This window comes from Glarea lozoyensis, assembly GCF_000409485.1.
Source record: "Glarea lozoyensis ATCC 20868 chromosome Unknown GLAREA14, whole genome shotgun sequence".
Taxonomy (NCBI): domain Eukaryota; kingdom Fungi; phylum Ascomycota; class Leotiomycetes; order Helotiales; family Helotiaceae; genus Glarea; species Glarea lozoyensis.
In genome coordinates, this window is record NW_007360988.1 from 1,643,116 (window position 1) to 1,667,203 (window position 24,088).

At 46.5% G+C, this 24,088-nt stretch overlaps 6 protein-coding genes across 6 annotated transcripts; 2 read left to right on the forward strand and 4 right to left on the reverse strand.

Moving 5' to 3' along the window:
• Positions 1-2,022: 2,022 nt before the first annotated feature.
• GLAREA_07152 (TolB, C-terminal) lies at positions 2,023-5,463 on the reverse strand (the record flags this gene model as incomplete). The annotated part of the gene is made up of 4 exons (XM_008081100.1): positions 2,023-2,244; positions 2,300-4,063; positions 4,174-4,761; positions 4,831-5,463. 4 exons carry the CDS (start codon positions 5,461-5,463, stop codon positions 2,023-2,025), a joined length of 3,207 nt encoding a protein of 1,068 aa, XP_008079291.1.
• A 1,558-nt stretch (positions 5,464-7,021) lies between these two features.
• GLAREA_07153 (proline-specific permease) lies at positions 7,022-9,623 on the forward strand (the record flags this gene model as incomplete). Its single annotated transcript, XM_008081101.1, has 13 exons — positions 7,022-7,182; positions 7,236-7,280; positions 7,335-7,348; positions 7,401-7,608; positions 7,662-7,839; positions 7,893-7,986; positions 8,041-8,082; positions 8,134-8,239; positions 8,289-8,790; positions 8,840-8,928; positions 8,976-9,189; positions 9,239-9,436; positions 9,600-9,623. 13 exons carry the CDS (start codon positions 7,022-7,024, stop codon positions 9,621-9,623), a joined length of 1,875 nt encoding a protein of 624 aa, XP_008079292.1.
• A 2,182-nt stretch (positions 9,624-11,805) lies between these two features.
• On the reverse strand, positions 11,806-14,437 carry GLAREA_07154 (uncharacterized protein; the record flags this gene model as incomplete). The annotated part of the gene is made up of 6 exons (XM_008081102.1): positions 11,806-11,867; positions 11,916-12,110; positions 12,159-12,504; positions 12,552-12,940; positions 12,990-13,104; positions 13,154-14,437. The coding sequence occupies 6 exons, from the start codon at positions 14,435-14,437 to the stop codon at positions 11,806-11,808; spliced, it is 2,391 nt and encodes a 796-aa protein (XP_008079293.1).
• A 1,000-nt stretch (positions 14,438-15,437) lies between these two features.
• Positions 15,438-19,017, reverse strand: GLAREA_07155 ((Trans)glycosidase; the record flags this gene model as incomplete). Its single annotated transcript, XM_008081103.1, has 11 exons — positions 15,438-15,625; positions 15,683-16,248; positions 16,301-16,391; positions 16,446-16,517; positions 16,568-16,873; positions 16,919-17,720; positions 17,770-18,185; positions 18,310-18,603; positions 18,662-18,693; positions 18,743-18,806; positions 19,005-19,017. The coding sequence occupies 11 exons, from the start codon at positions 19,015-19,017 to the stop codon at positions 15,438-15,440; spliced, it is 2,844 nt and encodes a 947-aa protein (XP_008079294.1).
• A 271-nt stretch (positions 19,018-19,288) lies between these two features.
• On the reverse strand, positions 19,289-20,124 carry GLAREA_07156 (uncharacterized protein; the record flags this gene model as incomplete). The annotated part of the gene is made up of 2 exons (XM_008081104.1): positions 19,289-19,311; positions 19,839-20,124. 2 exons carry the CDS (start codon positions 20,122-20,124, stop codon positions 19,289-19,291), a joined length of 309 nt encoding a protein of 102 aa, XP_008079295.1.
• A 1,725-nt stretch (positions 20,125-21,849) lies between these two features.
• Positions 21,850-23,812, forward strand: GLAREA_07157 (Glycoside hydrolase/deacetylase; the record flags this gene model as incomplete). The annotated part of the gene is made up of 3 exons (XM_008081105.1): positions 21,850-22,078; positions 22,208-22,479; positions 22,562-23,812. 3 exons carry the CDS (start codon positions 21,850-21,852, stop codon positions 23,810-23,812), a joined length of 1,752 nt encoding a protein of 583 aa, XP_008079296.1.
• Between the last annotated feature and the right edge of the window lie 276 nt (positions 23,813-24,088).

Consider the following 24,088-nt stretch of genomic DNA (forward strand, 5'->3'; position numbering starts at 1 on the left):
TGGGAAAAAAGTCAATTATTTAAGGAAGTAGTCTTGTGACTCACGGTAATGCATCTCCACTATTGACAGAAGAGTAGCATGTCGAGGAGAAGCTGTGAGCAATGGATTCGACTCAATTAGGCAAGTTCAAGCAGGCGAGATGCAAGGCGGGTCCACTATTTGTAGTGCGGAGTTGAAAGCATGTGTAGTCGGACTTGACGTGCCAAGCTTAAAGGTCGAAATACATAATTGCTTTACTTTTTACATTATGGACGATCTAGGATCGTTTAACTCTTGTTCATGAGCCCCGTACCCGATAAAGTATTAATCTTTTGTCCCATTCAACGGAAGTGGAGAATCTCGCTACGCCATGGAGGAGTTGGCAGCTCCAAATCCAGAAATGGGGTATTCAAGCCCCTGTGTAAGCGTCGACCAGTTTCAGAAAATAAAGACTACCTGCTAAGATATCCAGTGGTTTGAGTTGCCAGAAGCAATATAGGCCCCCAATAAGTGGATTTGGATCCGGACGTGTCACCGGAATATTGTTTGGATTGGTGAAAACGATTGACTTGCCCGATATGTCGAACTCCGGATCCGATGGTACCACCGGAGTAACACGTAGGTTGTAGAGTATCGAATATCCGAGGCAACATTCTACACGGAGCCTATTGCGACCTGAGCTTCAACATCTCAAAGTCTGAATCTACATATTCATGAGTGCCAAAAAGTTCTGAGAAAGTTTCAGTAATATCGGAGTATAAATGGACAAGGCAAAGAAGGTTACTTTCACCTACACAAGCTGGTATCCTGGAAAGCCTCAGGTGAGTGTTGATTGATTGTTGATAGAGTGTTAAAAGTTCTCAAGATGAAGAAGCTAATTAGCAATTAAGAGATCTAAGTCTCCCCCAGCCCAGCCTTCGGTAGCTAGATAACGGACGTTCTACTCTGAGGTACTAATCAAACACATCCTTAGCCGAGCAATCAATATCAGTCGGAACCACCTGGGTACCTTGAGTCATTCACTCTCATCGTCACCCACCCCCTCGGCATTATCTCGTTAACATTAGCAAATAGCTCCACATGATTATGTTGCTTTATATCTAGAAAGAAGCGTGTTTTCCTCATCAAAACAACCAGTGAGCGCCCGGCTAGCTCAATCGGTAGAGCGTGAGACTCTTAGAATCCGCAATAAAACGCGGAATTCGTACATCTCAAGGTTGCGGGTTCGACCCCCGCGTTGGGCTCAATCCCCAATGTCGCAAACAGGTTGTATTTATTTTTTGCCATTTTTTTATATCAATTTGTGGTGTTGTAATCTCATGAAGAGGTTTGCTGATGTTTTTTTTTTGCACTGGCGAAAGGCTTGGATGGGGCCCGGGCCGGGGCGTGTAAGCGAGGCTTGGCGTTCTTCCCCTTGTGCATATTATGTTGACTTGGCCTATTAACCTAGAAGCCTATTAACCTAGAACTCTTCTAATATCTTGAATAATTATACTTAGTTTGAGCTTCAGCTAAATTTTGTCGCAGAAAGATGAAAAGTCGACATTGGACGGTTGTTGATTGACAAGTTCACGAGAGGTTCGCAGCCGGGTGTTCATCTACCACTGAACTCATCAACATTAGTCTATACTATATCGAGGTTTTTCAGAATCAATTTCTTGATTGGTATTAGTTTCGAACTATCTCCAACGGTCTATGTGGCATAACTTCCCATTTCACCCCGCAGCCTTAGATGTTTCGCTCTCACATCAATCACTGAGGCCACTACTCTCGAAGACTCCTAACCATGAGCTTGTAGCCAAGTCTCTGGAACAGTCCAGCCTCAGATACATTCAAAGGCGGCCCACATATTTCTCCTTTCTATCTTGGAGACGAGACTTTGCATACGCAAAGTAATGCTCCTAACTGTCAATCCACCGCCAAAGAAGACATACTCCTCCCCACCCATCCTGCAATGCAAATCCCTCAAGATTCCCTCTAATTTTGGCTCCCATATCCATGCAACTCATTGCCATTCCGACAGTCATCCTGGGTATAAATGCTCTAAAAGAATGTGTTTTTCGATAGTCCTAGTCCTTTCATCATCTTTGAAGTCGAAGGGGTCATAGGAGACACCAGCTCGGCAGGATCTTCCTGTAGTGGTAGCGGTGAAGGCTCTTTACTATCTGCTGGTAACTCGTATTTCGGTGACTCGGGGATCGATGGTGGGGGTTGGTTGAATACTACGGAGGCATTCGTAGTTTGAGGTGTGTATGCTCCGTTGACCTAAGCACAGTCAGTTATATTTTCAGGAAGATGTATTTTGGGATTTTGCACATACTCCTGTTATGGGTATTTTCTTGATATAACCCACACACTTGGTACTATCCACCCAGGCCATAACGATCGATTCTTCGTCGGGAAGGCTCATAAACGACATCGCAAAAGATTCCGACTTTGCAGTCAATTCTTTCGAAGTTGCAAACTTCTTGATATCGAGGGGCGTCGAGTTCAGGTTACCAATCTTGTAAAGATCCCCTTTATCATTTACAATAGCAAGTTCTTTTCCACTCGGAGAGAAACAGGCAGTCTGTATTCGGTTTCCTAAGCGGCTCTGCCGATTCGAAATTTCGGTTCTAATGTCTGTTCGATGTCCGTCTCGAGGTTGGACAAGAATTGGAATACCGGACTGCGTCCAGCTAGTAAGACAAACTAAGTTCTCATCTCCTCCAGATCCAGAGCGATATATCGCAGATGATATCCCGCCATCCTCGGACTCGTGAAGCGGAACTTGATATCTGCATGCCGAAATCTCCTCAAAAGTTGTAAAAGGAAATCGCCATGAATACACTTGAATCATACCACTTTTAGGACTCCTTGTGCTTGCAAGCAGTACAAGCCCGTCGTGAGAAAAAGACAGAGTCTCGATAGGTTGGCACTCCTTACACTCAGCATGATACCGGCTATGTAAGCGGTCTTCCCTTGAATCTTCTGCGCTCTTGGTCGAAAAGAAGCGAACAACAGAGTTATCGAATCCGACGACAACATGACTATCAGATATAGCAATTGTCCTACACCAAATCGAAGATGGCATACGGTATTCGACGGCATTTACGTTCGGTTGAATGAGATTTACAATTCGCAAAGTGAGTTTCTGATCTCGAGTTCCGATTATATAAGCTAGGTGCACTTTGGACACTGCTGCGAGAACGCAAGTGCTATCGGTAGCGATTGCTCGTCCTAATATAGGTGGTGACATACCTATATCCCAGATATAGATTGAGGACTGCGTCCAAAATAGAGCATAGCTTGAATTCTGGGACAATGCAACATTAATACTCTTCGACGTTTTCCCTTTACTGTTCTTTTTGGATATTGTAGTAAGTTCTTTCAACGATATTTCCTCTAACCTTTGTCCTTCCAATGTTGCTGAGGAGAGTGAACTGTTGTCTATTGAGGCTGAGGCGCCCGCAGACTCCTTTCTCGAGCCGAATTTGGATCTCCATTTTGATTTGCCCTTGTCGGGAGGTTGAACCAAAGGCACCGTTCGGCTGCGTGAAGGAGGTACCGGTTCGAAAGAAACAGTAGAAACAGAATGTTCAAATCTCGTATGGTTCGGTCCAGGGCTGCCTACTGTACCAGGGGAGAATGGTCTCGAAGTTTCCGAATTAGATCTTTGAGGTTCTATTGAATTGGCATCTTTAGAAAATGCTGCTTCTGAAGGCTCGATTTTGGATGTATCTGACATTTGTCGATATCCAGGAGACACTGGTGATAGTAAAGGATGCGGAGTCAAACGGTTCCGCTCTGGTGAGGCATGTCGAGGAGAGGCAGTATCAACATTTTGTGGTCTGTGACCAGCTGACAGTACACTATAGGATGAATTAAAGAAATTGCCGCTATCAGCTTTTGGCGCTGATTGTTGGAACTGATTTGGTAAGTGCCGTTCAACATTAATTGTATCAGCATTGGGCTCCAGTGGCTTCAAAAGCTCCCAAATATTTCTAACTAGAGATACTTCGCGCATCATAGTTACCATTTCTCCACAGGTTGCACATGTTGAGTTCGGAGGCATGCTAGCCTCGGCGTCGTCTTCTGATTCATCCTAGTGGAAAATGTTTGTTAGCATGTTTTTCAATTTCGCCTATATGGAGTAGTTAAGAGCAGGATCAAATTTGTCTAAGAGACATTTTCAGCTCTGGTAGGAAGCCTTACTGGAAATTTAGTATAGCCTAGGCTTCGTAGGTGCGTGTCACCGAACAAATGAGAATTTTCACAGTTGACAGCATATAGCCTCGGCCGTGATGCCCTAAGTAGACCACTCGGATCATCCATCAGAGCAATATTCCTGGTAATTTCCGACATACTGTGCATCATCTCTCGGTCGCTGACTCGACTAATTATCTGTCTCTCACTGAGCTTGAGGCAAAGAGCATCAATCGCATCGATCTCGCTTTCGTCCATTAGTGACTGCGAAGATACACGGCGAACAAGACTTGGAGTTTCGGGCAAAATTACTCGAAACGTTTCGCTAAACGTGGCGATCAGGTCGGATCGAGAGAGATGACCTGGCAATCGAATATTGTCAAGAGCGTGCAATACTGCGTTTCGAGTTCGCGCAGATGATGCTTGAAGGCGCATATCTCTAATTTCTCCATTGACCACATATTGGACTGATGCACCAACCACAAAATTCGACACGTCTCGCAAGGCTAAGAATTGAGACAACCAGTCTCCCGTAAACCCATTCGTACTCACGAGGCTAGCTACGCATTGTGAAGAGAGGCATTCCGGTAGCGGATACTAAAGCATGGTGTTAGTCACTCATTTTAATCACTGCACGTAAAGGGTAGCCTTTCTGGGGGTACTTACCAACTCTGAAGCCAAATTTGGCATAGTATATCTTAGCGCAGTAGGAAGACTAAGAGATTCCGGGTCTGTTCGCAACGAATCTGTTACTTCTTTGCACACCATTAAAAGAAAAGATTTGTCTCCTCCATAGCTGTCGAACACCCGTTCTAAAGAACGATGTATACGAGTGAAACGATCCCTACGGTCCTTGGCTGTTTGCTTGGGTGGTGGTTTTGGATGAAGTGTGAGAACGCGCAGCGCTGAGAGCAAGAATTCGGCCAAATACTTGTCGCGCAAAGCTCCGACTTCCCATAGACTTTCCCGTCCTTCGGCCACTGTTTGGAGTACGAATTCCACAGATCGCAAGGTGACTTCCCACGAGACCAGAAATCCTAAATACCAACCGACTTGCTGGTTTTCCGATGGTATTGAGAGTCGTTGGATGTGGAAGATGGTGTTGAGTTGGGCAATGAGTGTTACGACCAATTGCTGGTAAGTGTCCTTATCTCCATCTGCATAGATCTTCTCAAGCGAAAAGGTCCCAAGTAATTCCAAAATAATATTATCAACATCGCTCCGAAGTGAAAGAATTCGCCATGCGTTGCTTAAGCGCGTGAAAAGAGAGGATGAGGTTGGACCTCCCAGGGCCGCCATGGGGAAGACTGGCCAATACTGGCTTCAGATCGGTCGGCCACATCAGCGGGGTCATGGACGTCCCAGACAGTTTTCTGGGTTGGAGGATGACTACGGGATGTCGAGTGTGCGCTCTCAATGTAGGAGGGTTGAATGCCGTCGTCTAAGCGTGAAAACTTCAGGACGATGTCAAGCCTCGCCCGTCATGACGAAGACAGCCGCTGTTGTTTAGCGCCATAGCGCCGGGGAGGTGTGTACCTGTTGTTCCTCTTTGGGTCTCTGGCACGAGGGAGGGGATGGAGGGGTGGCAGGTCGTTGCAGAGAGCATCAGTTTTTCAGGCAAGCAATGTGAGTAGCACCAAGGGTGCCATGCTCAACCTTATCGAGGGTTCCGGGGTGAGCAGGGAGTACAGTAAAAATGGAGACGTTGCACGTCTTGATGGGAATTAGTGGTAACTTGTAAGCGGGTATGTGGATGAAGGTACATTCCTCCTTGGGCTCTATCCGGCTGTATAGAAACGACCAACCAGTGAGAACTCAACAAGCCAGAATGGAATCGTTCAGCTGCATGTACTGTATAAGCCAAGGCTGTTATTTTGATGGGGCTGGGGGAATAAGGTAGGTGCTGAAGAGCTTCGAATAGGGACTGCTCGGACAGGAGAACCGGGTACTGTACTTCTGCAAGGTTTCTCCGTACTCCCGTATACAGGCACGAAGCATTTCGTCCAACAGAAGCTAAAAGCTGCACTGTGAATCTGATGTTAGAAAGCAAATCAGCCTCGCCTGAGAGGTTGCACCGGGCCTCAATTGCTCCGATATAGAGTTGGTTAGTTATTGGCTCACATGCGAAATGATTGACAACAGGCTCGGCTGTTGTTTGTGAAAAGTGGGAGGAGTCGCGATGTTGGCCAGTGGATTAAGCGAGTGCCGTTATCATTAAGCGGGGGCCAAATAGGGGTCGGGATGTCACCTTGATTAAGCGACAACAGCGATGCGGTGGGGACCTTCAGAACAACCAACCTTCCGGGTCGCTGCACGAATGGCCCAATCGACGGATGGTGGGAGGTTGACGATCTTCCCATCTTCAGGCGTTCTGTTTTCATAGTTGATAACGAGCTTGGCCGAGTGCTGGTAGAACTTTCAGGCCATGCTACAAAGACAATTACAAGCGTCGTCGCTTTCAAGCTTTTGACCACGCAGGGCTGAAGTTGGTGGAGAGGCAGTGTCTTCCGCACAAGGGCTGCTGCATCATGACCAGTTCTGTCGAACGGTTGGTACTCCTACTGCGTGCCCTTTGCATTGTCGAGCAAAATGAACCTCGAGTTTCATGCCAATGATGTGCATACATAATATTGATTGCTGCTGTGCGACTCGGTGGTAGGGATCTGACCTCCCAGCAAATGGCTTGATTCCCCCGGTCTTACACTGTCCAGACTCACCCTGACCCCGGTCCAAGCTATTTTGACAGTTCAGTGCAGCGTCGATCCTCTATCCTATAATACTCACCACCGCTGGTCGAGTATTTGGGAAGAAAGGATTCCACACTTGGGCACTTAATGACACTCTCGTGCTCGTCATCATGGATCACGAAAAACCACAGGCTGTGTATCCACAAGTTTACGAGTATGAAGCAACTCCAACGCAGACTACCGCCAGTCCAGAGCCCATGATGCGACCCCCTTCCATTGACGAGCTTGAATATGTGGAAGATCGTAGGGAGAGGCGGGGTGACTCGCTGTGGTAAGCACCTTATGGAAGCTCGGCTATCAAGCTTCGTAGCTCACACATAACAGGAGGGTGTTGAAGGAAAGACATGTCAGCATGATTGCGTTTTCTGGGTAAGTCCCGACGTATTTCTCAGTTGAGATGTCCAGCTAACATCATGCGCGTAGAACGATTGGAAATGGTATGCGCTACCTCATGACAAAAGTTTATATCTGATACTGATCAAATTCTAGGATTGTTTCTTGGTAGTGGCCGTTCTCTGGCATCTGCTGGACCTGGTGGCGCTGTCTTGTCGTACATTCTGGTTGGAACCGTTATTTCGTCCGTTATCAGCTGTCTCGGAGAAATGACTGCATTGATGCCTGTGAATGCTCCTGTAATGGAATTCCCGCGACGCTATCTTGATCGGGGTGTTGGTTTTGCTGTCGGATGGGTATATTGGTAGGAGTTTCTGACGCCAAACCCTCCGTATGGTATTAATGGGTGGCATCTAGGTTCGCTTACGCTATTCTCGCTGCCGACGAAATTGTTGCAGTTGCTAACACGGTTGCGTTTAAATACGATGATGGTAGAACATACATTAATTGGGTCGTTGGAGGAGAAGTCGACGCTGCTGTCTGGATCGCCCTTTTCCTCGTCATAGTCGTTGCTATAAATATGCTTCCGGTGAAGGTAATGCCAACAGGCTCATCTCCCAAAGCAATTCTTACTCATTTGATAAACAGTACTTTGGAGAATTCGAGTACGTTTTCGGTTGCTTCAAATTGATGTTCATCGTCATGCTCATCGTGTTGATGGTGTGTTTGGATACTATGCAACGTACGTATAAGAGCCTAGAATCCTCGAAGAAAATGGCTGACTTTAACCAAACAGCGCGCAAGGGTGCATACTATGATCAAGTTGTTGGCCCCAAAAGTAAGCAGTTCACAAATTCTGTCTTCACACAGACTAATAAATTAATCTTAGATTGGAAGGCCCCATACACTTTCTTTAACAAACGGTACCGAGTGAGGAATAATGATGGAACTCAGCGGTTTATCGAGGGACAAATTGGCAGCTTTTTGGGCATCTGGTAAGCAGGCTCGATTGCATTCTATTCTTCAGTCTAACATGCCTTGAAGGACGACATTTGTTAATATAATGTTCGCTTACATCGGAATGGATATTGTTGCCGCGACCGCCGCCGAGAGCACTTCACTTGCAGACGCCGAGAGTATGAAGATGGCGGCCAGGAAGACAAACATCAGAATCGTCACACTGTATTCGCTTGCAGTGTTAACAGCTTCGTTTATGGTGCCAATGGATCACCCATTTATCAATGGAGGAGGACAGTCAGTTGGATCCCACTCGGTCTTTCTAATCGCTGTTGTTGAAGCTGGCTTGCCAATGGCTGCTCACTTCTTCAACGCTGTTTTCGTGTTCTCTTCGTTCACTTGTGCCATTAACTCGCTATATGTTGCTTCAAGAGTTTTACATACGCTGGCACTACGTGAACAAACTGGCCCGGATTTCATCACCTTGCGCTTGCAGCACACTCGATCTGGCGTTCCTGTAAGAGCAGTTCTTGTGACGGCTGGCATGATGTTAATCGGATTTATGGGGCGAACAGGATCTCCTGGAGAGGTAAACTATCTGTGAATACAAATTGGGCAAATGCTAATGTTTCAATCAGAGATTGGGCGAGTTGGCATCGAATTGCACAGTCTCTTGCTTGATTGTTTACACGGTCATATGCGCAACGTATCTATCATTCTTCAAAACGTGAGTTCAATCATGATAAGATCTTGACCCATTCTAATAATCTTCAGACTCGGAGATGCCAAGTTGTATGGTAATGCTTCGGAAGCTCAGACTGCCATGTACGACAGAGATAACCCACGATATCCTTACAAGTCTCACGGACAATGGCTGAAAGCCTGCTACGGACTCGTTTCGTGTCTTTTGCTTGTTACTTTCAATGGAGTAGGAGCATTTCTCGAGAAGCCATTTGATGTTCGCAGGTTCATTGCTTCGTACATCAGTGTAAGTTTCTCCAACCTGCTTTTACCAATCCTTTTACTGACATTTCCAGGTTCCTGTGTTTATACTTCTGCTAGTAGGCTACAAAATTGGAAAGCACGGATTTAGATTTTCTCAATGGGGACCAGAAAGATCGAACGATCTGCGAAACTGTATTCAAGCAACATCCGAAGTGAGAAAGGGTCGACTAGAATTTCCCGATGAGGGATTTACAAAAGAAAACGGGCGTACATTTGTTGATTGGATCTGGGTATGGATGAAATAGACGGTGCTCTGCCACCACACTGTTCCCCATAGCTCTTCTTTCCTTGCCATTAAGATACCACAGATAGCGAAAAATGCAATTAATCTAATAATCACACCACCACTGCTGACACAAAACCTGAAATGCCATCTAATTCCACGTTGTGTAGCGCCACGGACCGCCTGTCCGCTGACCGGATTGTCGCAACATGGTAAAGTGAAGGCATACAAATAGAACACTGCAGCAGCCACCAATCCAGCTCTAATCTTCGAATCACTGGTATCGGCGACCTGACTTCTGATGGATGCTACCTACCCCACCACCCACCAGAACACTGTCGACATATGAGACACAGCCACCGCCTTTCCCAGCGGCTCATCCGCTCCCATCGAGAGACTGCCGCTCAGCACAGTCCGCACGCAGGACTGTGTACGCTTCTCCAGCGTAAAGGTGGCTGTCGGTAATCGTCCGTCTCCTACCCTGTCGTTCCCTTCACCGTTTTTCTCGCAGGAAATGGTGGTGCATGACGGCCGGTTTCGTGCTCAGGACCAGTGGTTAGTGTTGCCGTTTCCTGCTGCAGCTGTCCTTCGTGATCTCTCTCCACCCGAAGCATTGCAGGAATATGACAGTTGAGCGACCAATCAGTGGAATGAGAAGCGAACCGAGTCCAGGTCCTTCAGCCCAACTTTTCGATGCAGAGCCCGTGGTGATTGATACGTTCACTTGCTAGATCATCGATCCAACTGAGAAATGCAGCTGTAACCAATGTAGCTAAATTTCCGAGAGAAGGTGGTTTGGTGAAGGTTGCAAAGTTGGTGGAATACGCACATGCATTTGGCCCCCAGATGATGACTTGCTGTATCTTCGTTGTCGTGTGACATTAAAATACGAACTATACTTTACATTGGACCTCAAACATCATCATTCTGTGATATAAAACTAATAATAGATAATGGGTAAAGTCCATTTCCAATGTACAATTCTTGTCGGCTGCGAAAAAGATACGGGTATGGCAACTCCGTTCCTGACACAGACGAAGCTCCATCCTTCTTAACGTTCCTTCGTCGACTTCTTGTCTTGGATCCTTTCCAGACCACCACAACCTTTCCCAGATAGCCAATAGAGGCAGAAGAGCTGCACAATAGATCCTCCGGCTTACCCTCCTAGCGATCGAGAGCATCGATACCCCTCGACACCCCTCGACACCACGTTGTTTTCATCCCGTCTCGCATATCCTGCCATCCTTCAAGTTCGGATCTGCATATTTCATCTTCAAGCGATCATAATCTTAGCGAACCTCGCGTGGCAGTCTGCCTCTCATTTGCATTTTCATCTATACTCTAGAGTGCTTGCATTGAAGCGAAATTTGGAGGATAGGAGTATACAAGGATATTTGGATATTTTCCGATGGAATTGAGGGATATATGCCGGCAGTTTTAGGCGGGCGAATCCGTATCAATTGACTCGCTTCAGTGATGACAGAATGTTGAGATACTACAACACCAGGGAAGCAACGGCAGCTCGAGGCTCCGATGACGATGAGATTTCTATTTTGGTAATTGGGTATGCAGTGATATCAGATAAGGAAGTGACCCCCATATCGAGCCATCCAAGTGGCTGTGCATGATGCTTTTTGACCTATTCTAAACCATATCTCGGCCAATGTAAAGAAAATTGAATGTCTGGCTTGTTCAGCTAGCCTGATATTATTACCCATGAAAAAATATTCGCCAAATAGTAGGTGCCCTACCTAGGTAATCTGCGGCCTGATTAGTAATTAGATCTGGTGGAAAGCTATTGAGACTTACTGCCATCTAGGCTCCAAGTTCGTTGACTTTCGATCATCATTATCTCCTCCCTTTCTAATGCGTCCATCATAGACAGCTAGAGTCCAAGAGCACATGTCTGTATTGTAGCCAATAGATGTGGGAAACCATGCCTTGTGATTTGACAAAAACATAAGTTGGAATTGCGGTATCAAGAAGATACTATGAGGGTTGCTCACTCTTCTTTCGCAACGATCTGGCGTCGTCCAGGCACTTGAACAGGGAAGTCTAAGAAGCTGCCGTTGCCTAGGAGTCGACTTGTGAGGTATTGGTTTGTTCTCTAGCTGTCCAGAGCTACAGTCAGAGCGAGCAACGTGTGCCTGGTGGATTACGGTCCTTGTAAGTCGGCACGCTGGCGCTTTGCTGAAAAGATTCTTCCCAGACGGCCCCAGCTTCGACATCACCTGAGCTTCAAGCAGAGAGTGATTTTTTGTGGAGGCTCAATTCTTGCACCAGGTGTCGAGGACTGCCTGAAAAGTTCCATGGGCAACTGCTCATGACGACCAGTGAGATAAAGCTGTTCTTCGAAAGATGCGAAATGTCTGTCTCTCACTTTGCCGGAACCACAAGGCCTTTGAAAATTGAATCATGTTCTTCGGTGAGGTTCTTGCCTATTTTGCTCTTAGTATGATTAAGAGCGCAAGACCAAAATAACTTACAGAATTCACGGTACGCTTGATGAAGCCGCACAAATAGCTCTTGAAGACCTCTGTTCTCACTCGTACCCTTTTGTCGGTCACCTTCAGCCACCCATGGAGTGGTCAAGGGCGTGTTGGCATCGCGACAGAGAATTCCGTAAGCGACGGTCAACCTCTTGTACATGTAGGTAGATTGTTCCAATCTTGCTCGATGTACTTAATGATGTTAGCGAAAATGACAAGTTTCTTGGTAAAATAACCTACAAAGCTTTTGTCGTGGAAGCGAGAGTCTGATAGCATCACGGATTGCTCGATCTCGATAGAGTAGAAGCAACCTCATTAGACAAATACCACCTACGATTCGGGCGTGTTTGTTTGGTCCGACTAGCTTCTTAAACTCGTCTATTTGTCTGAAAACCTCCTGTTCGGCGTCTTTGAGCCCACTGGCAGCAATGAGACGTATCTGATCGTGAATAGTAGGAGAAACATAAGATGATTCAGTTGGCGGCCGCCCGAGGAGGTCATAACTTCCGTCTCGAAGATCGATTGTCCCATACTGAACCAACCCGTTGAGTGCAGCGACCTTCAAAGTGGACCTAACAAAACTCCGCTAGATGATGATTAGCTTGAAGCATTTATGAATAATATAGAACTCACTAGAGGAGTAGCTTGTTTTGCTTTGGAATAGATATCTAAGAAATTATCCAGCAGTGGCGTAATTTTGCCGGAGTGGGTCCCTGTGAGGGGAAGGATTTGTTGTGCAAAAGTCTCAACAGCAGCGCTCGAGACGGAGCCTGGCACGACAGCATATCTTTGAGCGTAAATCGAGTCCTTCGTGAGGTGAATACCCTTAACTTTGGAAAGGCCTTTCCATCGACAAATTGGATCTATGTTGCATCGACGAATCCTCAACGGTAAAGTTGCCAGACCTCTGGCTCCTTCCGCAAATGATGATACAGACAATTTAATCTCCAGAACTTCACCAGATAGTGACTTGAGCAACGGATCTAATGCTCCTCTTCGAGAATCAAGACTTCCGAATATTGCTACATAGGTTAGCGGGGATGCGTGGAACCAAATTAGAAAAGAGCATACTTTTTACTCCCACGTAGGAATCTTGCAGCTTGTCGCGCAGACATATCTCGCCAGCTAAAGTTGGATTGTTCTTCGCAGCCTTAAGACAGTGATTGCAGATCTCATCAATTGAGCACTGTAGTAAGTTAGTGAATGCTTCTTGAAGGAGATACATAAGTAGTTACCGGAATCTTGCGGTAATGGCATGCACCACATGCGCCTTTATTGCGAACTCCTCGAACCTTCTCTGCCCCTTCTGTCGTAAATTTTGTTCGCTTTCGTTTGCGAGAAGCCGAATTGGGACTGCTATCAAAGTTCGTAATAAGGTCATCCATTCTGGGCTGGTAGTCGACTGGCGGTGATTCTGTCTCCTTCTTGATACTGACTTGTATGACAGAGACCAAGCTTTCAAATTGTGCCTTCGAGGGACCAACTTCATTATTAGTCATAGGTAGAGGAGATATAGCCGCTGGCAGATTCATTTCTTCAACAGGCGATGGTGTTGTGATAGTTGCATTCTGCCAATTTTGATCTTTGTCGGGCCCAATGAACTCAGATGGATACTCGGTTTGCCACATTGATTGTGGAACTAGCGGAGTATGATTTATACTCGAAAGCGGGCTGTTCTCGAATGGGCTGCCAACAGGAAGCATGGAATTATTGAAGAGGGTAGGATCATGAGAACAAACGTCTTTTGCAAGGCCCCAAGGAGGTGCGGTCTGGATAGAGACGGACTGGTCGGTTATTTGGAGCATTGAGTCGCCTTGACCTTGACAATTAGACTGAGGTTGGCTAACAAGCTCCGCCTCGAAGTTTTGACTCCATGTCACTGAGGATGCTTGACAGCTGGCATCGGGAACTTGTAATGAGGTGGTGTAGGAGACAGCTGTAGAACCAAGTTCACAGGGCTCGTTGTATTCCGTGCGCAAGTAGATCTCTGGAGGAGAAGCTATCGCTTGCGCCGAAGCATAGTCGACTCCCGTGGTGTAGGCAAGTGCAAAATCGCAAGCATCGTCTTGAAACCCCATTCCGGTCGTGTTATCAATGTTCTGCAACTGCTGCAATTGCTGCTCGGCGGTGCGCTGGTAGTTGATCGAGTCCATTGTGTTTGTGGTATCAAACAATGGTGAAATTGCTTGATTGGCAGAGCTACCAAACCCATCCATCGGCACATAAGACAAGCCCAAGCCATTCAACGTCGATGGAAGACCACCAGCATTTTTCAAAGTCGGAACGCTATCCTGCGTATAACCATACTGGAAATTATCCTCGGCGGCTTCGTACCTTGGTGGGATGGAGTGCATTCCCATGCTATCTGTGTCTACCGGTTCTTGTTTCGGGGCGTCCCAAGCAAAATCATGAGCGGAAAAGTGTTGCGAAAGGAAGTCTCCGTAGTGTGAAGATCGCTTCGGCGAATACATATCGACACCCGCTCCCTGCATTGATACTAATGTTCCAGCGCCGTCCATCGTGTATTTGAGCCGCGGATATCGAAACCAACACCCAACACGGCTCTAGGAGCTCGAACAAGAATGGAGGAGCAGTATCTAGGTCGTTTCCTGGGTGCTCTGAGGGTGCGACTCTGTTCGAGAGGCTCTTGGCGAGCTTGAGAGCTTGAGTCAACGAACACAATCGAAAGCTTATGGCATTCAAGTTGTCATTCGGCGAAAGGAAGTGCGGGCGCCAGCTTGTTGGTCAGCCGTTGTCAGACGAGGCTCGCGCAAACCCTTCCGTCGCTGTGCAATTCGGCTTCGTAGAGTAGAGGATCGGATAGGTACCAGTATGAAGGTTTGGCGAGGATGCGAGAACTCAGCGACAAGCAGTATAATTGAATCGTCGAAGGATCAATAGACGTGAGTTGCGAGTTCTGTTCGGGGCATCGTGATCGTGATAAGCAGCGCCAAACTCATGCGGCTACTTCAACTTGACCAGGGCGCAGCGACAGAGATATGTTGGTGGGATGGTCCCATGTTGGAGAAACTCGGGGTTAACAAGCTTCACGTGCACTCGCAGCTGTGCCGCTTCCACACACACGATGGGCGTGGTTTATTGGATAGCTTCATACGAATCATCGTTTGTTGGCCTATCATTCAGGTTAGTGGGGGCATCATGATAAAAATATCTCAGCCCGTCGATGTCGTGCTGAAATTGCCGTGACCAGATTCGACTGTGTGTCGGATCCAAGTTGAAATTAATGATATGTCAAAGGTAGTGATAAATGTGAGCGGCGAGACATTTATTAGCTATGTAATCATTATGGCCATTGTGAATTAGGATGGTACAGGTTCTATCAGAATCGGGAGGCCGCTAAGAGAAGTCACGCTTTTCAGTTAGAGCGCCCAATGTGTATTTATTTTTCTTGTCCTACTCTACCAAATTGCTTTTTCCATATGATCCTCGTATCGAATCCCATTCTAGCGATTCGAGCCAAACCTTTCACCGTAAATATAGCCCTATTTACGACAGCCCTTAATAATACTCAGACCTATCACTCCATCCAGGTCTCAGGTACGTTGAGTCGAAGCCCACATCCAGCGACGATTCTACGGCTCCAATCACGGTCCAGTCAACTGAGACACTTGCGCCTGCGGTGGTTTGGGACCAGACACTGAGTCCTATAGTATTATCTCCGTGATAATTCAGAATCCCAGGGAAGACTACGTGGAGTTGTTAGATGATCTGTACATCTCAGAAAGAAGCATTTGAGGACTTACCAGGGAAAGTAACTTGGTTTCCAATATGAGGAATATATTTGGCAAACATATAACCATTCACATACAGCTGTACACGTACTTTTGATCCGGCGGGAGAACTAAAGACAAATCCTAGCGATGCGTCGACACCTCGAGGCAAATCTAGCGGAACAACTGTCCGGTAGAACTTAACACCAGCATTAGACGAACTAGTCTGAGGAGTTCCATTCTCCCAAGCGCTATCATCGAAACCGGGGAGATGCCATCCAAGGCGTTCAGCGTGAAGACCGCCCTCGTTGTAGGGTCCACGGATGGGATCGATATTTTGACCACCTCCAGCTTTACCTGCTACTTTCCATGATGAGAAAGTTCCGCCACCGATCAAGGTAGCGTTAAATATTCCTCGAGGGTTTGTGGCCCCGCTAGTCTGATCTTTACCCATGTGATCCTGGATGATGAAAAGTACGTTTGTGGTATTGGAGTTTAGCGTCGCGTTGGCGAAGGAAAGTTGTTGCTCTCCTCTCGTGACAGATGTGCTACCCAGCCAGGACCCGATGAAAGCTCCGTTGAGAAAGGCACTCCAGCCACTAGAATTCGTTAATAAATAGACCAGTACAACGGTTGTTGAGAATTTTATACCTTCCAGTTCCTCCAATCACGGAAAGAAAAACACCGGTGGCGTTGGAGTTTGAGAACCTACCACGCCATAAGATGTTCCCAGTGTGAAAATCTAAAGGTTGTCAGCCCCTTAGTCAAAGGTATCATTTAAATTTCCACTTCGTACCATATTCATCAGCGTATAGAACAGGATAAGTAGCAGGAGGGGTTGGATTTGGGGTTTTAGTATGATTGGCAACTAGGAATTGAGTTAGCGAAACACCCTGAACATAGTTTGAGAAACACTACCAGTCCATCTCGAGTCGTCGTAATTGCCGTTCCTTTCCGGTAATCCGTCGCTGACTTTCCATTTTGTCAAAGGTGGTAGCTGTGATTTGATAGATGATGCTGTACTAGCTGCACTCAGAAATCTCCCCAGCAAGCTACCATAGCGTGTTCTGTTAACGCGAATTGTCTTGCCGTTGAAGACTACTTTTTGAATAGACATTGGCGCATAGATATCGAGATCAATAGATTCCGTCCAATCTCCGGTAAGTGTCAAAACATTTCCGTCAATGGCAGCACTCCGAACAAGATATGGACCTTGTACAATGACTACGCGATCAGCAAGACCCTAACAGCCCAGAAAGGGAGACTTACCCGTCGAGTTCTCCGCGGTAAAAGGATCGTTCGAGGTAGAAGGCATCCATGTTTTGTAAGCGGAAGCTCTATCAACGAGGACAAACTTTGAGCCTTCAAAATCTATCACGGCAGATCCAGCTAATTGTGTGTATGAAACTACAGTACCTCCATCGACTGGACTAAACTTGACCCCAGAAGCTCCTTCCGACTTTTTGACCTGTCCAGCTTGCGCACCACTCAGGAAGAACTCTCCGCTTTCACCAGCCGGTAGCCAAAGAAGCACGACAGGCACTCCATCTTGGACCGAGACAGTGAGAACTTCTGCCGTGGAATATATTAACTTCTGTTTGCCGATGGTAAAATCGGTCACAATGATCTTTGACTGTCTACCATTTAGAACAATGTCACTAGCATATTGCGGAACGGTCAAGTTTCCTGCGGAAGTCGATATGCTTAATTTGAAGGACGTCTTGTCCCTGGATGGAGACAAGGTGTGGGCTGTAACATAAAATGCTCCATTTGTATCTGGATTTCGTAACTCGGTGGTTTTGATGTCGGGAGTCGAAGTCAATCCAGTGTTGTTTGCGATTCGATCGACCTTTGTCAGATCTCTGGCGACTCGAAGGAACTGTCCGAATAATTTTGTCTCGTGATACTTCTCGCCAATTGTTCTACTCTCAGTAATTGGCGCGCTGTAATCATAACTAGTTCCGACGGTAGGAAATGCAATTTGCCCCCAGTTAGATCCTCCAAATAGCATGTAGACATTCATGGAAGTGACCTTCTGCTCGACGTTATGTCTATAGAAGACGTTTACCCACTAAGCACCGTCAGTCAGAGTTCGAAGGTTTACCGAAGGCTAGCTTTACCTCTGGTCCCGTGGTGTTGACACAACCGCCGGCAGGTCCTTGCCACGGGTTGTAGCTTCCACCCTGGAACTCAGCTAGGAACGAAGGTTGAGTGGGCGCGACTTGTTGGAAGTTGCTGTAATAGTCATAAGTTGTGAAGTCAGGCACATTTCCGTTCGTTCCAGTGCATTCAGACAGATCACAACTCCAGCATGAAGGATAATGATCTAGCGCATAGTTGTCAACATTTCCACCTTCATTACTGTAATCTTTGGACCAAGATTTAGTTCTGAAGTTAGGATTGTTGTGGATCAGAGGCACATCAATCCCATTTGCTCTTGCGTTGGACTTGAGCAACTCCATGTACGCTATCGCTGGGTAGTTTGGCGTTTTTAAATCTACATTGCGCCATTGGTTACCGAATTCATTTTCGATCTCTAAATGGCAAACGATCAGCGCGGTTTCTTTCAGCCATCGTTCACATATGACAAGATATTTGTCCAAAGTAGCTGGCACAAGGTGCGCCGAGCTGCTAGGCGAAGCAGGAACGGTGAATCTTACGGTAGAGGATAACATGACCGCCTCTTGTGATCTGGTAATCAGCTACAATCTTAGATATTTCTGACATGAACGGAGTCCACGCATCTGTGTATCTCGAATCGTTATTGCGAAGAGTGCCGTAAGCTCCGGTTGTGAGCCATCCAGGAAAGCCACCCGCGGAGGCTTCCGCATTGACATAAGGGCCAGGACGAAACAAGACATACAGTCCAATGTCTTTGCAGATATCGAAAAGCCTGGTGAAATTGCGAGACCCAGATTCAAAATCGAGATGACCATCTCTGGCGCTGTGGTAGCCTTGATACCATCAGTAACGCAGCTTACACAAACCAAATAATCATTGTTCAAAGCTTACCCCAGTGTGAATAAAAGCTCACAGTATTGAAACTGATTCCGTCAGTATTGCATGATAGACCGGCTTGGTAGGTTTCCTTACCCAGCTGCCTTCACCTTCTCTAGAATATCAACCCATAGTTCCGGAACTGGTATTCTCCAGTAATCTGTGATCAGTTTCTCAGTCAGTTTATCTGATGATCAGAGTAACTGTTTGTCCAAAACCTGAGAAATGTAATATTTGGGTGACGCGCGTGGCATCAAATTGGACAGGATAATGGTACTAGTAAATTTCTCCAAAAGGACAGCACTCACGTATCTAACGACAGTCAGTAATTTCATGTTTGACAGCGCAATCATCTTACTTCTCCAGACCATATGAACAGCCGTTGTCCATTGATAATGTGACTGTAGTGGTCCCTTACGCGTGACTGTTAAAAAGGCACCGGCAACCGGTAGGGAGAATTACCATTCTACAACCTTATTGAGACCGTTATCATGAATTGGCCATTGTGTCTGCCCGTATATATTGATGGCGAGAACTGATAGGACCGACACAATACTTAGGAATTTCATCTTCCCTCCCGTTGAAGCTTCTATCAAGATGGTAGAAGAGGTAGGAAAGGGACAAGTAAAAAAAGATCCCTACTCAATCTTGTTCTTCAGCAATGCCTATAAGCAAAAAATCAAACGCTGTGCTATGGTTTGGGGTACATATTGAACGATCATTTAGGGATAAAGACCCCGCTTGAGGTCCCTTGGGAAGCTATTCGGGCCTGCCATATTTGGCTATCGTGCAATTTGCTAAATATCCACGCATACAAATTTCGAACATATTTCCGGCAATAATGAGCTCATCATGCTTGGTTTTGCCTGCGGTGAAGCTGTGGTCGAGTAAAGCTTTAACGCAAATATAGATGGTTACCACAATATGAGGGGAGAGCTAGCAGTGCTAACGAGGTACCCCGCGTCTGCAAAGCTTGTCACCGAATCTTTTCAAGGAGTGCCGGGGAAAAAGGGAGCGAAAATGACAATAAATCTTCCGTGATTGCTTCTCCATTCGCGCGCTTGCAGAGATGAAGACGCAAAAGTTCAGAGTTGGTCAATACTGCCGCCGGCGGTCGGCGGCCTTGGATGACGAAATGTCTAAGGTTGCTGATATTGTCACGTGCATTGAGACTGTCACGTTTTTTTAATACCAGAAGCCAAATGCCACCGATGATCCAGCAGGATACCACTTCTTGTCGCTCCCTCAATGCTCTCGATGTTCCACATCTTACATGTGAGCCCGGCTGCGACTTGGAAAGACTCGTGGACTCTTAGACTTGGGATGAAGTCGCGTCCCGAATGTTGTCTGTGCCCATGGGATCCAGAATCCAGATGCAGGGTGTTGTTCATTTCCGTTTGTTCTTCCGCTTCCGTCTTGTTCTGGCGAGTGATCTCGAAAACATCATTCATCATCCCAGGTCTCTTCCCTTCCTTCATTCTTATCACTGCTGCAGTCCTCGTCGACCCCATGTGTACCACTATGGTTCGCTGAGTACTATCTGGATAGTAAGTATACCTTAGACATTTCTACAATTGTGGGTTCTGACGCTTCCTCTAGAAACACCTGCATTTAAGAATTTTAAGTTGATCCCATTATCTGCATATGGTCCGTGTTCTTCTTTCCAGCGGGACTCGGATGCACTCAACCATTGCATTTTTGCGTGAAGCTGTCGAATTTACCAACAGTTCTGCTAGCTACACTTTGCTTGCTGTGCAACTGCTATCGCGTACCAACTATAAGCAGCGCCGTTTCTTGTTTCATGGTACATGATGATGCTGCATTGCTGTGTATCTCAGGTGGCACGAGTTTGCACAACGAAGCGCACGATCCAAATTGGGAGACCCTACCAATTTACCATTGGAATGCTCCCTACTTTAGTACAATGCCGACGCTCACCTCTCGCAATGCTGGGAAAAACGGGGACATTATGAGCATCTACCTTTTTAGTGGAATAAGTTTTCATTATTCGCCTGCTGTCTCCGTTGCAGCCGGTGTACAATACCAATTATTACTGCCATTCTTTAGCAGGCTCTACTTGCCCACACGCAGTAGTCACTACCGGTTCATCAACGGATACCATGATCCTCACACTGAATCATGCTTTGAGCGGATTCAAGTAAGAAACACCATTTACGAAGTACGAACAATGTACATGCAGGCCAAGTGGTGAAATACGAACCTGCCTACCCACCTTGAAAGCATTGCAGGATGCGTCAAACTTTGATTGACCCCTCCGTCTCCACGTCTTGCCTCAAAGGGCGAATTTTTTTTACTTCAACTTACTGGCTTTCTTTGTAGTTACTTCTGATTTTCAGGAATACAACAAGGACTCTATTTCGTTCGATTCTGAGACTTGGACTCGCGAGTCAAAGTTTTGGAGATTGCTGGCGATTGTGCTCAGGCGCAAGGACAAGAATAGTTACGTTTTAGTGACTAGACTGTGGAGGCTCTGCAAGCTAGAAATTTATTTCCCTTAGAGATCTCCCGCCACTCGTGGATCTTCAGCATCTTCTCCATATTTTCAGGGGCCGGTCAGCTGTCGTCTAATTTAGACTGCTCTCGGATCTTTTTTACTGGCCGTGGCACGGCTCGGCAAGCTTTAGTGGCATACGCTTCCTCCGGCAAGTTGGGTCGAGCTCGACAATTGTTGATGTTCTCTCCTGGGACCTCGCGCTTTGAGCCTCTAAACACGTCTTCAATTACTCGTAAGTACGATGATTTGGGGAAGAAGACGACCATGTCCCTGTCATTGGTGCTGTGGACGTGGCTAGCCGCAGACTAGGTCCAAAGAGTAGCACAGCTTGACAGCAATCTGCAGAGCCGTCGTAGCTAGATGGCCTCGAGATCGGGTACTTTGCATAGACAGCCGCGTGGTTATGTCACCTCGCTTGGACTGGTGGCTATTGGAAAAGGTGAAAAGTTGCGTTAGTACAACTACTGTTATGAGAAGGTAGGCATATATCTTGGTCTTCCCACGACTTGCGATCCTTCTTTCCTCACCTGCTTTTTCAAGCAAGACACTCTCTTTTGGTCTGGTAGTGGAAGCTGTAAAGGAACTTCTCACTTCATTCTTTATCCTAATAATATTTTTCCTCCTAATAATTTACAGCTACCCACTAGCAACGTTCTTTTCTTCCACATTTCATCTACAGGAATTCGCCATGCGGTCTACTTTCTTTACGTTGGCTACGGCCTTCACCTTGACTAGTCTCAGTGTTGCTCTTCCTGCAGAGCATGATGCTGGGTATTACAACTTCCTTTCGAGACGAGCTGTTAGTCCTGATAACACCTGCGGAGTGGTGATGGGCCAAACAGCTGGGTACAGCTGTGATGCCAGCGCTAACGAGGGAGGATGTTGCTCTCAATATGGGTACTGTGGAAACTCCAGCAGTAAGTTCTTTCATTCAGCTTTTCTTTGGGCTTGTAACTCCCAAATCACAAAAGGGGTTTGGATTGAAGGGTGTGCAGTTTTAGGTTAACCATTTGAGATTGTGTAATTTGCTAACACTTTTTTTTTAGCATATTGTGGCGATGGCTGCCAATCTGCTTACGGTATATGCGACGCTCCTGCGCCAGTCCTACCAGATGATGACTTCACATGTGGCCCTCTCAATTCAAACAAAATATGCTCTGGATCACTTTGCTGCTCTCAAGCTGGGTATTGCGGCAATACAACCGACTACTGTGACACGGGGTGCCAGTCCGACTTTGGTAGCTGCACTACTGGTGCAGATGCACCTGAGAACTCGGAGACATGTGGCCCAAATTTTGGCAATGCTGTATGCAACAACGTATGTATTGTGTCTTTGGGGTTTGTTTGACGGACAACCGAATGATATCTCCTCACAAGATCCTTAATTAACTCATCACTAGAACCAATGTTGCAGTATCTCTGGTTACTGCGGAACAACAGAAGAATATTGCCAGGATCCCGGATACTGCCTTCCCGGCTTTGGACGATGTGACTCAGATCTGACGCCTGCAGGGCCATCAACTGAGAACGCCCTTCGGCCAGTAAAGGGCTCTGTCAGTTACACAGACGATATCTATGATTGTGTTAAGGATAACGTTGTCGCATTGACATACGATGATGGCCCGTCCGAATATACATCTCTGTTGTTAGATACCTTGAAGACTTACGGATTCAAGGCCACCTTCTTCATCACCGGCAACAATAACGGCAAGGGAGCTATTGACACAACCGCGCCTTACCCCGACTTGATTAAGAGAATGATTGCCGAGGGACATCAAGTCGCGTCTCATACCTGGTCTCACTACTCGTTGTCGAACATTACACACGACCTTCGTATATCACAAATGGTCAAGAACGAGATGGCCTTGAACAACATCATTGGCAAATGGCCAACGTATATGAGACCACCATACTCGGACTGTACACAAGCATCTGGGTGCTGGGCTGATTTACAAGCCCTTGGTTACCACCGTGTCTACTTCGATCTTGACACCCAGGATTACCTCAACCCGCTACCATCGCAGATTCAGAATTCCAAGAACATTGTTAAGCAACGGCTTGCAGACCAGACTGCTACCGACTTTTTGTCAATCCAGCACGATATCGTGCAGCAGTCGGTTGCGAATTTGTCATCATACTACTTCGACTTGATCAAAGCAAAGCAGTGGACCGGTGTTACTGTTGGCGAGTGTCTTGGCGACGATGAGGCCAACTGGTACAGATCTCTCGACGCCTCGTCCTCAACCGTTGCAGGAACATCAACAGCTACCTCAACCGTCAAAGCAACATCTACGTCCATCAAAACCTCCGTGGTACCAACCACCACCAAACCAGCAACTGTAACCCCCAAGCCAACGACTACTCAAGCAGCTACAACTGCTAAGCCAACATCTACGAAAGCTCCTACGCCAGCACCAACTTGTGCCGTCAAAGCCGGTTCTTGGTGTGGAACTATCGATGAATTCGATGACAAGAACAGCTGTAACTCAGCCAAGAAAGATTGTTTGTCTGATTTCCTTGGCTGTGTCAAGACAGCCGGTATCTTCAATTTGGCCTCATGTACTAAGTACAATGCCATTTGTTTGAAGTTGACCGCTTATTGCTTGAAGTGCTCTTGGGGGGCTTGCAATAACGCTGACTTTGGATACTAAGAATTCTTTTCAAAACTTGTGGTCGGTAAATGGCTTTACAGTCAATTGCCGATTGATAGATTATAATTGTTTATTTGATCATTCTCAAACTGACGAGCTCCGAATTTTCTGTGACTTCTTCAATCCCCTGACGGGAAATATTTCGTGTCTTCCCGGTTTTTTACGTTGCTTGAATTCCAGTTAGTGCTGATGAAAGAACCGCGCAATCAACTAGCTGCTCCGTATGTAATGAAAAGAACATGAAACTCGGCCTGTAAACTAGAACATTACTACTCT